Source organism: Macaca nemestrina, chromosome 6 (assembly GCF_043159975.1).
Source record: "Macaca nemestrina isolate mMacNem1 chromosome 6, mMacNem.hap1, whole genome shotgun sequence".
Taxonomy (NCBI): Eukaryota; Metazoa; Chordata; class Mammalia; order Primates; family Cercopithecidae; genus Macaca; species Macaca nemestrina.
In genome coordinates, this window is record NC_092130.1 from 147,366,707 (window position 1) to 147,382,005 (window position 15,299).

The window sequence follows — 15,299 nt, forward strand, 5'->3', positions numbered from 1 at the left end:
TTTATTTCTTAAGGGTAATTAAGACCTGAGTGTGGTTTATTCTGATGGTATGGAGACAGGATGGCTTTGATGTTATAGTATTGTTCACTGATCAACTTTTGATAATTTGAAATTCCTTAGTATGGAATTTTCACTATGGCAGAACAGATTGTTATATGCTTTAAAGTGAAGTTATGAATGGTTATACATTTGTTGGTTAAGTTTTTTGGGGGTAAGGGCAAGACACTGGTCTGCTACGCTGCTAACCTGGAAAAAAGTTTCAAATAGCTGAAGAAATTTACATTAAAATGAAGCAAAATTACTCTTTGAGTCAAAGAGCAGCTTCAACTGTATTTTGAACTGGAATTTACCTATCATACTGAAGTACCTGATATTTGCTAATTTGGTTTTTTAAAATACTAAATACTAAAATATACAAGCGTAACTGGGTATGGCGGCTCCTGCCTGTAGTCACTGCTACTTGGGAGGCCGAGGTGCGAGGACTGCATGAGCCCAGGAGTTTGAGGTTACAGTGAGCCAGGCATTGTACCACTGCACTCCAGCTGGGGCAAGAGAAAGATCCCATCTCTTAAAACGAATACAATAAAATATACAAGTGTACCTAAAACACTATCCAAATATGTCTTCTGATTATGGAATCATGTAGAAAAGCATTACAGAAGAAATATAATCTATTCAGGCTTAACAAAGATTAAAAATAGTAACATTTCTCTACATCACAACAGCTTGATTCACCAAGAATATAGGGCTTATGTCATCTGAAAAGCTTAAAAGATTTTAAGTTGAAAGAAAATTCACATCTAAGGCTTACCTTTTGGGCATATTCATCACAGGTTGGTCCCACTGGAACTACCATTACCTGGCGAGGGGACAGCCAAAAGGGCCTTTGAAAGAGAATAAAAATACTCAGTGTGGATGTGGGTACATTCACTAAACAGGGACAGCATATTTCTTAGTCTACTCTTATCTTTTCCTGGAACATGTAAGGACTACTTTTAAAACTTGGCTTAGAAAACCCCAAAATGAAAAAACCTGTCCAATAAAGATTAAGGCAAGGAGATGCAGGAGAAGAAAACTAACCCTGCATAAGGAAAGTCTGTAACTACGATTTGTCTTGCTAAGCAGATAGCAAAACCAGTTGAGGATAGGACTACGCCTCATACTTTAATACATCACAAAACACTGTGAGAGGGGGTAACAAATTATTTAATAACTGCATGTAGTGATTAATTGTTCGAGTATTTTATTACTTATTCTTCATGGGGACACAGTGTCCTCAGTTTATTCAAAATCCATTTTGCACCACTCAGCAAATTGTAACTGATAATAACTGGTTATGGCACTTGGTAAAAATGAGAGTTTTCACTACTTATTAAAAAATAAGCCCATCCAATTCTCCTTTTGAAGCAATTCAAGTGTCAAATGCTTCTGATGCTGCAAACATCAGGCTAATGTTTCTCTCCATCATTCCTCTATTTTCAGTTGTTCTGTTCTATCAGGCAAAAGGCTAAAGGAGGCACTAAATTCTACCCTAATCATGGACTTTTCCCCACCTACAACAAGTTTAGCAGAGCAATTAGCTGAGGACTCCCTTAATTCTTGAAGTACCTTATAGAGCATGTGTCTCACATTTTATCTGACTTTGAAAAATCTAAAGAGATAATTTTATATCATTGACCAGTATGAAAAACTGTTCTAATTTCTGAAGTAACCAAGTTCAAATAAAACTGAAATGACAGTAATGTAAGATTAAACCAATGTACATCATTCTACAAAAGCGTTAAATCAATATGATTAATATGGAAGGCTCTACACATGGGTGCTTTTATAACCCTGTGCTGCTTTCAAATGCATTGTGGGTCCAGAAAAAAACTGCTTAAGAAGTAAGATGAAAGTTATGTGGCCATGTATCTTGCCAACAAAAACGTAACCTCATAGAAATGAATCACAAAATGTTGATCAGTTTGGCATCTGTTTTAAAAAACGCTTGGCTTTTAAAAGATGTCAAAATACTTGCTTGTTATGATTAGCAAGGCTAAATGAAAAAAGCCATAAGCCTCCTCATTTATCTACGTAAAACCCAGCAAAGCCATCTAAATCCCAAAACAAAGTTACCAGAAAAGCATCCAAAACAGTAAGTATACTTCTTAACAGAATACTAATTCCTAATTAGAAAGTATTACACAACATTCAAACAAACCAAGTTCTGGAATTAATTACTACTAGCATAAAAAGTTTGTGTTTAGATTATGATTCCTTATTTTTTAGTGAACACTTGTCATTAGTTAGAAGCAACTGACTGCAATCATTCTCCCTTTCCATCTGATAATTAAATCAAAAAGTAGACATTTCTTGTAGCCAATTTATACTAATCAGAAAAAAAAAAAAAAAAGACAAAAATTACCATTTGCCCCCATAGTTTTCCGTGAGGATAGCAATCATTCTTTCCACTGACCCCAAGATGGCTCGATGAACAATCACTGGCCTTTTCTTATCATCACCATCGTGGCTACAAAGAAAAAGAATTTGTTTTGCCTTATCATATATATATATTTTCCCCTATATATCCCTGGAGAATATTCAGAGCAGACACCAGAAACTCACCTTACATAAGTAAGATTAAACCTGATGGGCAACTGAAAATCCAGCTGGATGGTCGCACACTGGTGGTACCGCCCAATCGCATCTTTAATCTGTATGTCAATCTAAGAGGCAAAGACTGGGTTATTATAAAATGCCAGTGATACTAACATGGAGTTCAATAGTTGGATTAGGGCTGATTTTTCTTTTTCCCAACTTCTTTTGAAGCCATATCTTCTTCATCCACAAGTGAAAATCATATTATCCAAATACACTTCAGTGCTCACCTTTGGACCATAGAAAGCTCCGTCTCCAGAGTTTAACTCCCACTTTTCACCAAATTCATTCAGACTGTTTTCAAGTTGCTGAGGATAAAGCAAATTTTTTTTTTAATCGCAATTTCCCTTCTTCCAGCCTAATTTGAGACTAAAAATACAGTAATTACTTTCATAGATCAATATTCTCTGCTTTAGATTTGTCCACCTGAACATATGCTCACATCAACCCCTTTTTAAAGCTTATAGCTTGATAACTGAAAAAAGCCATTAAATTCAACCATTCCTAAAATACACAAAGAAAAAAACTAGCTTACTCAATCCTAGGAACCATTTCCAATTTCCTTTTATCCATTTAAAGAGGCTTGGCTTTCTTACATCTCGGAACAAGCCAATTTCAAACAGTATTCAAAAGCATGCTTAAAAATACCACTTACTTTCTCAGCTTGGTCCCATACTTCAATATCTCCAAGGAATTTTTCTGGGCGAGTAGAAAGGTTCAGTTTAAAAGAAAATCCAAATACGCTATATACCGTACGTAGAAAATCCAAACAACCTTTTATTTCATCTTCAATCTTTAAAATAAAAAAAAAAGAAAAAAGAAACAGTAGTTATTTTCCTTGAGTTTCTTGACACTTCTTTCAAAATATTTTATTCCCCAGGGTCTCATACCTGCTCCATGGCACAGAATATGTGAGCATCATCCTGCTGGAATCTTCGTACCCGGGTGAGTCCTGTGAGTGCTCCAGACAGCTCATTTCTATGAAGTACCCCAAAATCAGCCAGCCGCAGAGGCAGTTCTCGCCAGGACCTTGGCCGATGATCAAACATAAGGCTGAAGAGAAAAAGAAAAGTCCATGGACACTTAAGAATAAAACTGCTTGTGTAATGTTATATTTAATTATATGAAATGTTGTCAAACAGCCACTGATTCTAGCTGTCCATCCAAGCAACATTTCTCAAATTCTGGGCTTCATACAGCAGTAAAAGCATCTGCATGAATAAAATAGCAAATAAGTTATAATTCAATGAACCACAGTGAAGAATAAAAAATGTATTCCAACAACTGAAGAATCTGGGAAAATTAAGAAGGAACTTAGTTGATTTCCTGGCCTATAATACAGCTTCTTCACAAAGATTCTTCTCTCACCTCCTCTGCCCTCCACGCCTGGCTAATAGTTGCTGCGGACACTGAGTTACCTGTATCCACAGCTCTCCTGTGTCTTCCCTTAAGCTGTTCTTCACCCAGCTTTCAAAGATAGAAAGCAGAGCGGCCTCATGACAAGGAACATTTTCCAAGAATGCTGAGTCATTAGCAGGTTTTGACAGAACAAGTTTCTTTAAAAACAACAACACGCTAGATAATTTGTTACACCCCCATATTCCATCTTCCTCTTTTATATTCTGCCTTGGTCACTGCTGTGATCCCAGTACCATTACTGAATGCCCATAGATCTGGAGATCTGGCGGGACACAGTGGCTCATGCCTGTAATCCCAGAGCTTTGGGAAGCCAAGGTGGAAGGATAGCTTGAGGCCAGGAGTTTGAGACCAGGCTGAGCAACATAGCAAGACCTCATCTCTACAGAAATAAAATTTTAAAAATCAGTTGGGCATGGTGGCATATGCCTGCAGTCCCAGCACGCCAGTTGGAAGACCTCTTAAAGAAAAAAAAAAAAGATCTGGGGATCTAATGAGGCACAGAAGATGTAATACAACAATGATGTTGCTTTTAAATGCTCTTCTGATCACATAATTTGTTTTTAATGAAAATGTTGTTAAAGGAGAGAAGAACCCAGGATGAATTGTAGCATGTGAAAATCTTCAGTAGAAATTCAAAGCTGCCAATTACCAGTGCCCTGGGCAGTTCATGGGTTTCAAAGCAAACAGCTCCTTCTCCACCTCAAAGGAGAACATGTTCTCGCTGTAGTGCTGCCAGTGACCCGAGGTCATCCAGAGTCGGCTGTTGAAAATGTTTGGGGTGACTACCTCCTGGAATCCTCTTTTCCTATATTCACTCTGATAGAAAATAAACAGAAACATGTGTAGGCAAATAAATGCTCATACTTCAAGTGGGAGTAAAAACTTAAAAGAGAGATTTTATACTCTCTCATGAGAACGATGCACACATGCCATGATTGAGAAATCTCACTTCTAAGTATATACCGAAGAGAAAACTCTTGCCACAGGTACATAAGGAGGCTTATAAAACCAATGCTACTGCAGCATGGCTGATAATAAGGGACAATTATACATCAGCGTCCATCAGAAAAGGGTTGAGCACATTGTGGTAGTTACATAACAAAATAACATGTAGCACATGAAAATAAACTGGATTTGTATGTCTCTAAAAATAAATCACAAGGCAGTCTGATACACAATGAGGCTTCCTATATGTAACACATAAATACATAAATAATTTAAGGGTACACATACACGGGCTAGATGTAAATAACATGGACAAAAAGAATCCATGCCAACTTCAAAACAGTAGTTTCTTCTAGAAAGCTGGTATATGGTATACCAGTATATGGGTATATATAGCAGTATATGGAGGTATATGGATCAAAACTGGGTCCTAAAGAGAGGCTTTTTAAACAACTTTTTTTTTTTTTAATATCGTGAACAAAATAAAAGCAAATATAGTTCAAAATGAATCTTTGTTAAATTTGGGTAGTAAGTACACAAGATATTGGATATACTATTCTCTATAAAGTTATACTCGAAACATTTCATAATTTACAAAGGAAAAAAGCAATGTAAAAACTGTTTTTTCAAAGAAAATAGAAATCAATGATCAAAGTCAAAGAGGGCACAGAGCTCCTGTGTCAAGGACCACGGGTGCCCCTTCAAGCTCACCAGCTTCCATATGTATATGAGCAAAATCAACTACTAGGGATGATTTATGAGGCCACAGACTTCTACTTTTACTTACTGTTTTATATATTTCTTCTCAAATAGAGATTATCTTCCTTTTTAGTAGACCTTATTTAATAAAAATGATCATATACCCTAAATCTAAAGAAGAAAGCAATAAATATGACTTACCCTAATGAATTCAATAAGTGCATTATAAATGTAGGCTCCCTTTGGCAGAAAAAAGCAACTTCCAGGGCTGAGTTCATGAAAGAAATACAGTTCTTGGTCCTGGGTAAAAGAAAAGCAAAAGAATATTTATGTACGTCATGTATATGTGTGTGTATATATACACGAATTTCAGTGTTCTTGAGCTCAGAATATGGTCATGATGTCCCATATTTCAATCAGTGCCAACCCTGAATCAAAGAAACCATGTCAGTGTTTCTGGTGGTACAGAATTGCAGCTGATCTACAATTTGGCAGACGTGTAACACATGCCCTGCTTGTTATATTCCTCAATCCAGTCAAGTTTCCCCAACAGTGGCAGGGAGGAAGGGTCCCTCAGTTCTCTATCCACTGCAGTACCTCTTATAGTTCTTAATTCCTTAAAGCTCCAAGATCTGAAAGTTTTTTCATTTTATTTATTTATTTTCTTAATAGGAGTGTCAGGAAGGAGACTGGGATAATGAAATAGATGATGGTAAAGTTGGCTGACTTTGGGTCACGGTGAAAGAAACACACCCTCCTACCTCCTTGCCCAACATCCCCCTCACCAAGTGCCCAAAAGCCCTCAGGGAAGGGCCCACCAATCGTTGCTGGCTGCCTCATGGCTGGAATGTCAGGTAGTCAGGGGTGCAAGGCACTGGCTGCTAGCTTCAGCTCAAGCTTCATAACCTAACAGCCAAGGACCCCTGGCACAGAGTGCCTATTTTGGGGAGGAATGTTTTATCTAGCCTAACTTCCAGTTTAGAGGACATTCAGCAGTAACAGAGATAATGGGTAGAGGAAATGACAGCACAGGATCTATGTGTGACACGCTATGTTACCTTGGGCAACAAGTAGGTTAATCTTTGTGGGACTCTGTTTCCACATTTTAAATTAGTCAGTGAGACTAGATAGTTTCCAAAGTCTAGTTCTCCCAGCTCTACGAGAAGCTGTTATACTTCTTTTACAGAAAACTGTAGATCATCAGCGTTTGTTCTGAAGAAAAGTAGTTCAAATGCATTTTTGTGTGGTACTGAGCCCACTCCAGGCAGATAATGTGGACAATCAGCAAGTATTTATAGTTCGTACAGGACATAGCACCAGTTACTAAAAACCTACAGCATCTCTTCAAAACAAAATTCCTAGTACTTCATACAGCTAAATTTCAAACTTCAAATGAAGTTCAAAAAAACTCAGTCTAGATACATCATTGTTCTTGAACATACCCTGCCAATTTTCCTATGATCTCGGTTTTTAGCTTCCTCTTGGAACTTCTCCCACTCTTTCAACATTTTAGGATCTGGGAATGAAATGCCATAAATTCTCTGCAGAGTCTCCATATCTGCTTTGCCTTCCCAGTATGTGGAAGAATTCTGAAAACAAGGATTAACCATGAAACAACATTCAAATTTGTAAACATCTCACTTATTTTAACTCCCAATTGCTTTGAGGCCTTGTTAGAGTAGTTACTCATTCTGCAGCACAAAGTTGGCTGTTTATTTCCCTCGAAAATGCCCCTCCCTCAATCTGCAGGTGGGTGCAGTGGCTCACGCCTATAATCCCAGCACTCTGTGAAGCAGAGGCAGGAGGATCGCTTGAGCCCAGGTGTTCGAGACCAGCCTCGGCAACACAGGGAGACCCTGTTCTTTACAAAAAAAAAAAAAAAAGGAAAATTACCCAGGCATGATGGTATGCGCTTATGGTCGCAGCTACTCAGGAGGCTGAGGCGGGAGGACCGCTTGAGCCTGGAGTGCAGTGGCACAATCTCTGCTCACTGCAACCTCATTTCCCAGGCTCAAGTGGTCCTCTATGCTGTCTTTTTGGGGTAACACAGTGAGACCCATTCTACACCCCAACACCCACAAAACTGCCCACCCCTCAATACTTAACCACAATTCCACAAACATTACTTTGCCTGCAAAGGCATTTCTCACAAAACGATTGAGCAAAAATAGAAATGAGCCAATAAAAAAAATCTTGAAATGACTCAATTATTCTCTTGATTTAAAGTGCATTTTAATAACCTCCACAAAATGTTTATGAAATAGTATAAAACTGGGTTCTGTTAAAAAGAACAACTTGGGAAATTATTAATTTAGACATACAAAGGGCAAAAGCACATACTCCTAGTGAGTCTCAAAGCTTTTATAGAGCCAGGATGGCCCATGCTGTATGATTTTGTAAAACCTGGGCTTGCTCTGGTAATGACAGCAAGTCAGTCACCCCTTGAGGGATTTCAATTATAAAAACCTGATGGCATACAGCTCCCAGTTAATAGACAGCATGAGAAAACATCGTTTCATGTGCAGCAGAAAATGGTAAAGAGAAATCAGTGAAAGTTTAAACACATATCTATTCTAGACAGATACACTCACATAGTCTTTAAAGTTACATTGCTTACTTTGTGTATTTTTAAAGCCTTAATTTTGCCCGTGTGTCTGACATGAGGACCCCGGCAGAGATCTATCAAAGGGCCACACCTAAACATAAAATGAAAGGAGTTTTAACAAACACAAAATGACATACATACCAGATACATTTAATGACATCTAACATTCTCACCTATAGACTGTGGTAGTTGGAGTATTCACCTTTTCATTCAATATCCGACATTTGAACTTGTTGTACTGAAAACAGGAAAAATTATTCTTTTAAAAGACTGTCCTTTAATTTTTACTTCTAAGTACTATAGGTAAAATGTAGCACTGTATGAATATAAATGTTGATATTTCATGTTTTAAAAACGTGTTGAAGGAATGGTTTGCTAGGGAAAAAAGTGAAATAAAAATAATAAGAATACTTAATGTTTTCTAAAGAACCAAATACGCTTCAGCTTAGTACACTGAACTCCAGTGCTGTCACTTCAACTAACATGAATAAATGATATTAACGGTGGGGGCCACACATTATGGTTCAATTTACCTTAAACATTGCCAGTAAAGTTTCTTTCTTAACTTCCAGTCTTTCAAAAGCTTGTTTTTCTTTAATGATTTTCTTACATAAAGACTCCAGAGAAGAGAAATCATTGCTAGACACACCCCTGAAGGAGAAGAAAGTATAATCTTTTCATTCCATTTGAATCACACCATGGCTTCAAAAAATGTTTATTTGGAAAAAATATTTGGAATACTTCAAGGGTTTTAATATCAAAAAATTAGACTATTGCATCATATCTTAGAATTCTAAACAAAACATTTTTCATAAGTAATTTTTACATTTTATATTTTCAGTGGCTTCTACCTTGGTCATCCATGGAGACCTTTCTCACTAGTGACCCCTTCCCACAACTCTATCACCAGGTTTTAAAGGAGAGGGGAGGACCAGTCTCCCTGAATTTCCCAAAACACCTTAGGACTCTACCTCCATCAATCTATAACAGAGGTCTCATTATTACTTCAAGGAAATTGCAACATTTCAAGTACTCATAATGGGCATATGTGATGAAGAAGCAGCGAGAGCTATAACATTTCTCCTTTACTGAGAACTCTAAAAATAACTTATGGATCCATAGTCACTGACTTCAGTTTTCTTTATCTAGTTGACAGCTTACCCTTCCTCGAGGTACATGTCATAATAGAATCCATTTTCTATTGGCGGTCCATAACACAAACATCCACCATAGACTCTTTCCATGGCTTCACCCATTATGTGAGCACTGGAGTGCCAATACACCTGAAAATTTAAAGACAAATGGCATGGTCTGAGTCTTGGCATACAAGTTGTCAATTAATGTGATTGTCTGAAAGAGACATAATATTTATTACAAGTAAACCCAATATATAAAATCCTAAATTTCTAAATCTATAAACTACTGTGTGTTTCTATCCATAGCCAAAGTAATTCAAAAGGCTTCCAATTACTAAAGTGTATTTTTATTTTGGAAATCATCTGGTTTAGCTGTTTTCAAACAAATGAAACTAAACTTGCCATCACTAATTAAATAGCATTGATTTTGCTCTCTGAAAACAACTGCTCTCACAACGTGACTATCTCATTGACTGCAATGGCCCAGGTTCTAATGAGTCAATGTGCCCACAGCACCATGTCTCAGACACTGTGATCTGGTCTTTAGCTGGCTATGGAACATCACTTAGAAATTATATGTTGTTATTGGCCCAAAACAAAGGTGGTACAACCCGACCCCACAACACAACGACAAAACATGAGGACAAACATCTGTACACTGAAACCAAATGGCAGTACTTGGTTTTAAAGTAATCACTGGGATGAGTCAGAATACACCCAAAGCAATGTTTTCAAGATTTAGTATTAAGGTACCAAAGTGACATTAAACAATTCTCATAAGAAACTTGAGGACTCCAAAATACATTTGAAAACCACTAATCCACATACATAAGTGAACAATCATCACTAAAACAAAATACTTTGTTTCCCCTTATATGATACACAGCCATGAAGAATTAAAAAGAAAATCTTGTCATCAAATGCAGGTTGACTTTTATAGTGTTATCCAGCAGATTTGCATCTTAAGACGAAAAAGATACAGAAAAAAATACAGAAATTGTCCAATAAAGGGAGTGCTTTGAAGTAAGGTTCAAATTTATTTGTCAAATGTATGTATCTTGCTAGAATGTTCATAGCTTAGAGGCCAGGCGCAGTGGCTCACACCTATAATCCCAGCACTTTGGGAGGCTGAGGTGGGTAGATCACTTGAGGTCAGGAGTTCGAGACCAGCCTGGCCAACATGGCAAAACCCCATCTTTAGTAAAAATACAAAAATTAGCCAAGCGTGGTAGTATGCTCCTATAATCCCAGCTACTCGGGAGGCTGAGGCAGGAGAATCGCTTGAACCTGGGCGGCAGAGGTTGCAGTGAGCTGAGAGCGCACCACTGCACTCCAGTCTGGGCGACAGAGCGAGACTCAATCATTTAAAAAAAAAAAAAAATTAAAATTAAATAAAATAGTGTTCACAGTTTAGAAAACAATTTTTACTTGTTTAATCAATGTTTAACAAAATTCCCAAAACATTTTCCCTATTGAAGTGTCTAGTAATGAAAAGACTTCTTCAGCTTCACCTCTTTATTTTCTAAGGCAAGCACTTTTATTCTGTTCCCTAAATGAAGGACAAAATGAAGATTTCAAATATGACAATGAGACAACAATAACTGTTTGCCACCCGATCGCAGCAGGACTGAACTGATGCAAACATGAATCTGCATCCTAAAATTCAATGAATACTAAATCAGCTACTTACTGCCTGAGCCTCCTCATCCTCAAACTTGAGAAGCTCCAAGGTACAATCTTCTTCCAGAGGGCGGTCCAGGTCCCACACAACATTATTTACTTTAGCAATAACGGTGTTGTCGGCCAGGCCTTGACTTAAAAGAAAAAAAATGTCCATACATATATAAGAACACAAGAATCTAATTTGAAAACAGGAAAATAAACACTATTTTTATTATGTACTGATTCTTTTATTGATGTATCTCTATTTTTCTGAAATATAACAATAAAAACAACAAACTCCAAAAATGTACCTAAGAATGTAACTGGAAGATCCTGAAAATGCAGAATATTATCATTTGACAGTGAATGCCTCCTGTTTAAGCAGATATGGCAACTCTGATAAATAAGCACGATCAATTGCCAATGGTTTGATTAATCTTAATTTCTCCAATAAATAAGTTTTTTTTTTTTTTTAAATTGTTTAGAGACAGGGTCTTACTATGTTTCCCAGGCTGGCCTCCTGGCCTCAAGCAATCCTCCAACATCAGCCTCCAGAGTAGCTGGGACAACTGGCACAAGTCACCACACCCAGCTTTCTCTTAATACACCCACCTTTCTCTTTCTACAAAGGTAAGCTATTTAGACTCCAAAGGTGGGGGGGCGGGGGAAAGGCCTACTAAATAACTTCTCTGTTCCTCTTCTTGCTTAAAATGTACACCGGTTCCTTACTTTGACAGACAATGCTAACCTCAGAATAAATTCTGCAAATGCCTAAGATGATAATATTTATAATATAGAGGTAAAATGAAAGACTATTTAATAAAACTTTTCATAATGTGAGTAAAAATATTACACACCCAATATACAATATCAAACATAAACTATCAAGTGATGAAATATCAGAGCACACAGAGTGTAAAAGCCACAGGAGTTCTGAGGAGGCAAAGCAGCACAGGACAGAGTCATCTGGAAAGGCTTTGAGGATAAAGCACTCACAGGAAGAAAGCTGGGGGGCCATGGCATTCCAGATGAGGGAATGGCCACAGACACAAGCAGAGGTGCAAGTGAAGAAAGATTTATGCAGGAAGCTGTGTGACTAGAGCAGAGTTGAGTAAGGTGAGCCAGATTATACATCTAAATGCACAGCTAGAGAAATAATAGTCTATAACAGCCTGGACATCTCAACGAAGGTAAGCAACATTCTACGCTGTGAAGAAAAAGTATACACCTTTTACACTGTAAATCTCAAAGAAACCTACCACTAGAAGGCTTTAAGCTAGCTGGGCTTGCTGTGTTGGTGGTTCTCTATGTGTAAAGGTTTACAACCAATTGTACACAACTTCTCCCATGTAAGGATCAAGAAAGAAGAACCAAACAGAAGGTAAACAACAAGCTCCTTTCTCTTTTCAGTGCTCCTACTAACTTTACCATGGGTTATAGACAATGTTTTCTTTCCTCCTGAGATCAGATGGAGCCAGTAACATAAATACATGCATTTCACAAAACATAACATGAATTTGGCAGACAGAAATATATTTCATCATATTGGTATAAAATAGTTTTCAGGAGATTAAAGAACTGATAAAAAGGTTACTCATATTCTCTAGATTCTTTGGGAAGAACATGACTTATATCTTACGATCCAAAATGGAGCCCCAAGATTCTAAGAATAGAGTTACTTTGAAAATGTAGATTACACATGGGGCCATACTGGATCATGTCAATTTTTCAAAGAAGGGTAAAATAATCTGTAAGATTTGCAACAAAATGGCCGGGTGTGGTGGCTCATGCCTGTAATCCCAGCAATTTGCGAGGCCGAGGCGGGCAGATCACGAGGTCAGGAGATTGAGACGGGGTCAGGCGAAACCCCGTCTCTACTAAAAATACAAAAAATTAGCCGGGCGTGGTGGCAGGTGCCTGCAGTCCAAGTTACTTGGGAGGCTGAGGCAGGAGAATGGCATGAACCCAGGAGACGGAGCTTGCAGTGAGCCGAGATTGTGCCACTGCACTCCGGCCTGGGAGACAGAGCAAGATTCCGTCTCAAAAAAAAAAAAAAAAGATTTATAACAAAACAAAACTTCAAAGAAAAACCTTTTGACACAAATGGAACATGTCTTTTTTGTCCTTCCCTTTCATATTCACCACTAATTATCTGAATCTTTAAATAGCCTGTTATCAATGTTATAATTTTTCACAGAACAAAAAGTTATTCTAGACTTTTGTAAAAATTTCCTAAGGTATTCTCAGTGCAGATCAGTGACAACTCCAGAGCTAAAGCCCATCAATGTTTTATGTAATTCAACCTTCTTTTCTTTCCGTCCACGACGGAGTCTCGCTCTGTCACCAAGGCTGGAGTACAGTGGCTTAATCTCCACTCACTGCAACCTCCACCTCCCCGGTTCAAGCTATCCTCCCACCTCAGCCTCCAAGTAGTTGGAACTACAGGTGTGTGCCACCACGCCTGGCTAATTTTTGTATTTTTAGTAGAGACAGGGTTTCACCATGTTGGCCAGGCTGGTCTTGAACTCCCGACCTCAGGTGATCTGCCTGCCTTGGCCTCCCAAAGTGCTGGGATTACAGCTGTGAGCCAATGTGCCCAGCTATGTAATTCAACTTAGAATTTTATAGTTCTTGAAAAATATTTTTCAACTGAAGACTTGATAAATTACAACATAATCTAGATAAACGTTGTAGAAGGTAGGGGAAAAGGTTCCCAGACTAACAGAAGCCCAAATTTTAATGACACAGCTACAATCTCATTGTGTGACAACAGAAGAATCTTTTAATCAACCTGACCTTCCAAATTATCTCTAAAATGAAAGGTTTAACTGATACTTGAACGTCTATCCAGTTCTCTGTGCTCTCACATAGAAACTTGCATGGTATCACAATTGTTTACTTCCTTTGGAGTACGGTAGAAATACTTGTAGGTAGAAGCCCTTCTCAAATGAATGGAAATACTCTGTTCACTTTGTAAAAAGTACTAACCAATGTCTGTGGTACAGTAGAGGCTCATGGCTCATAGGCCTAACTGGTTCTGCTTCTACTAGTTGTATAATAGGCTTACCAAGAATCAGCCACGCTGGTTCCCCAAACTGTTTTTGTGCTTGTTCTTTTACGTGTTTGGTTCAACAATACAAAACTGATGACAATCAACCATATGATAATTCATGTGGTGAGATCAAAGGGTTCATTTCAATACATAACAATTATAAATAAACTTAAAAATACATAATTATAAAATAATACAATGAGGGAATTATGGTTTCTATGAAAACCAAGTTGAATGTTTGAAAAGGCTTGATAAATCCAAGTCACACACACAAAAATATTGTCAAGTTAGGTGTGACTCTACAACTACATGAAAATCTGCAAGGATTCTGCGCTCAGACCACTTCTCAAATGTGTTAAGATAATGTAAGAACTCTAATTAGCACTCGCTATCCCCCAAAGCTTTGCCATACATATATATATTCACTGTTTTACGTATGTATATAAAGTTAGCAAATACATATACAGTCACATATTTAAAGTTGAAGTGTTTAAGACCAAGATTGGCAAGCTTTTTCTGTAAAAGGCCACACAAATATTTTACACTTTGCAGGCCAAACATGGTTTCTGCTGCATATTCTTTTTAGTTGTTTTATTTTTTCCAACTATTAAAACATGTAAGAATCATTTTTATTTTTGGCTTTTAGGACGTACACAAACAGGTTATGACCATAGTTTCCCAATATCTGGCTTAAGACATATATATATATATATATATATATATATGTTTTACCAATTATTATTTTGATAAACTGACCAATTACTGATCCCAATCATATCAGATTAAGAAAACTTCTCTCCTATTACAAAACATTCATCTAATTCTCAGTTAATTGAAATAACTTCTTCCCACCCCAATAAAAGTTTTAAGACTAGGAATAGTCCTTCGTTGAATTTATAAAAACAGCACACTTTTTTCATGTGTCATATAAAGTTTCTTAACCTTTCCATGTCAGATTATCTAGCTCATTTTTAACTTCAAAACCAAGGCATTTAAGTCAAAATAGGTAAACACTGTTTACTCGGTTTTGTAACATTTATAATCATAGTAAGACTAAAAATATATAAAGCCCCGTAAGACCAAAGTGAACTCTTTCAGAAATTAACTTTCAATTTTGACTACATAGCTCTGTATCATTTTGATT

At 37.3% G+C, this 15,299-nt stretch overlaps 1 protein-coding gene across 3 annotated transcripts in view; it reads right to left on the reverse strand.

Moving 5' to 3' along the window:
* Positions 1-15,299, reverse strand: part of TARS1 (threonyl-tRNA synthetase 1) — a 37,763-nt gene that overhangs the window by 14,274 nt on the left and 8,190 nt on the right. For 2 of the 3 annotated variants that reach the window (XM_011726595.2, XM_011726596.3), the window contains exons 4-17: positions 11,132-11,255; positions 9,467-9,588; positions 8,839-8,956; positions 8,479-8,543; positions 8,318-8,396; positions 7,143-7,289; positions 5,902-6,000; positions 4,706-4,872; positions 3,528-3,690; positions 3,293-3,430; positions 2,868-2,945; positions 2,605-2,705; positions 2,405-2,509; positions 812-884 (exon numbers count right to left, since the gene is read on the reverse strand). In XM_011726595.2, the coding sequence (XP_011724897.1) occupies positions 812-884; positions 2,405-2,509; positions 2,605-2,705; positions 2,868-2,945; positions 3,293-3,430; positions 3,528-3,690; positions 4,706-4,872; positions 5,902-6,000; positions 7,143-7,289; positions 8,318-8,396; positions 8,479-8,543; positions 8,839-8,956; positions 9,467-9,588; positions 11,132-11,255 (1,579 nt within the window). Of the gene's footprint in view, positions 1-811; positions 885-2,404; positions 2,510-2,604; positions 2,706-2,867; positions 2,946-3,292; positions 3,431-3,527; positions 3,691-4,705; positions 4,873-5,901; positions 6,001-7,142; positions 7,290-8,317; positions 8,397-8,478; positions 8,544-8,838; positions 8,957-9,466; positions 9,589-11,131; positions 11,256-12,095; positions 12,200-15,299 lie in introns of all 3 variants that reach the window. The other variant, XM_011726597.2, reaches the window with a different exon arrangement.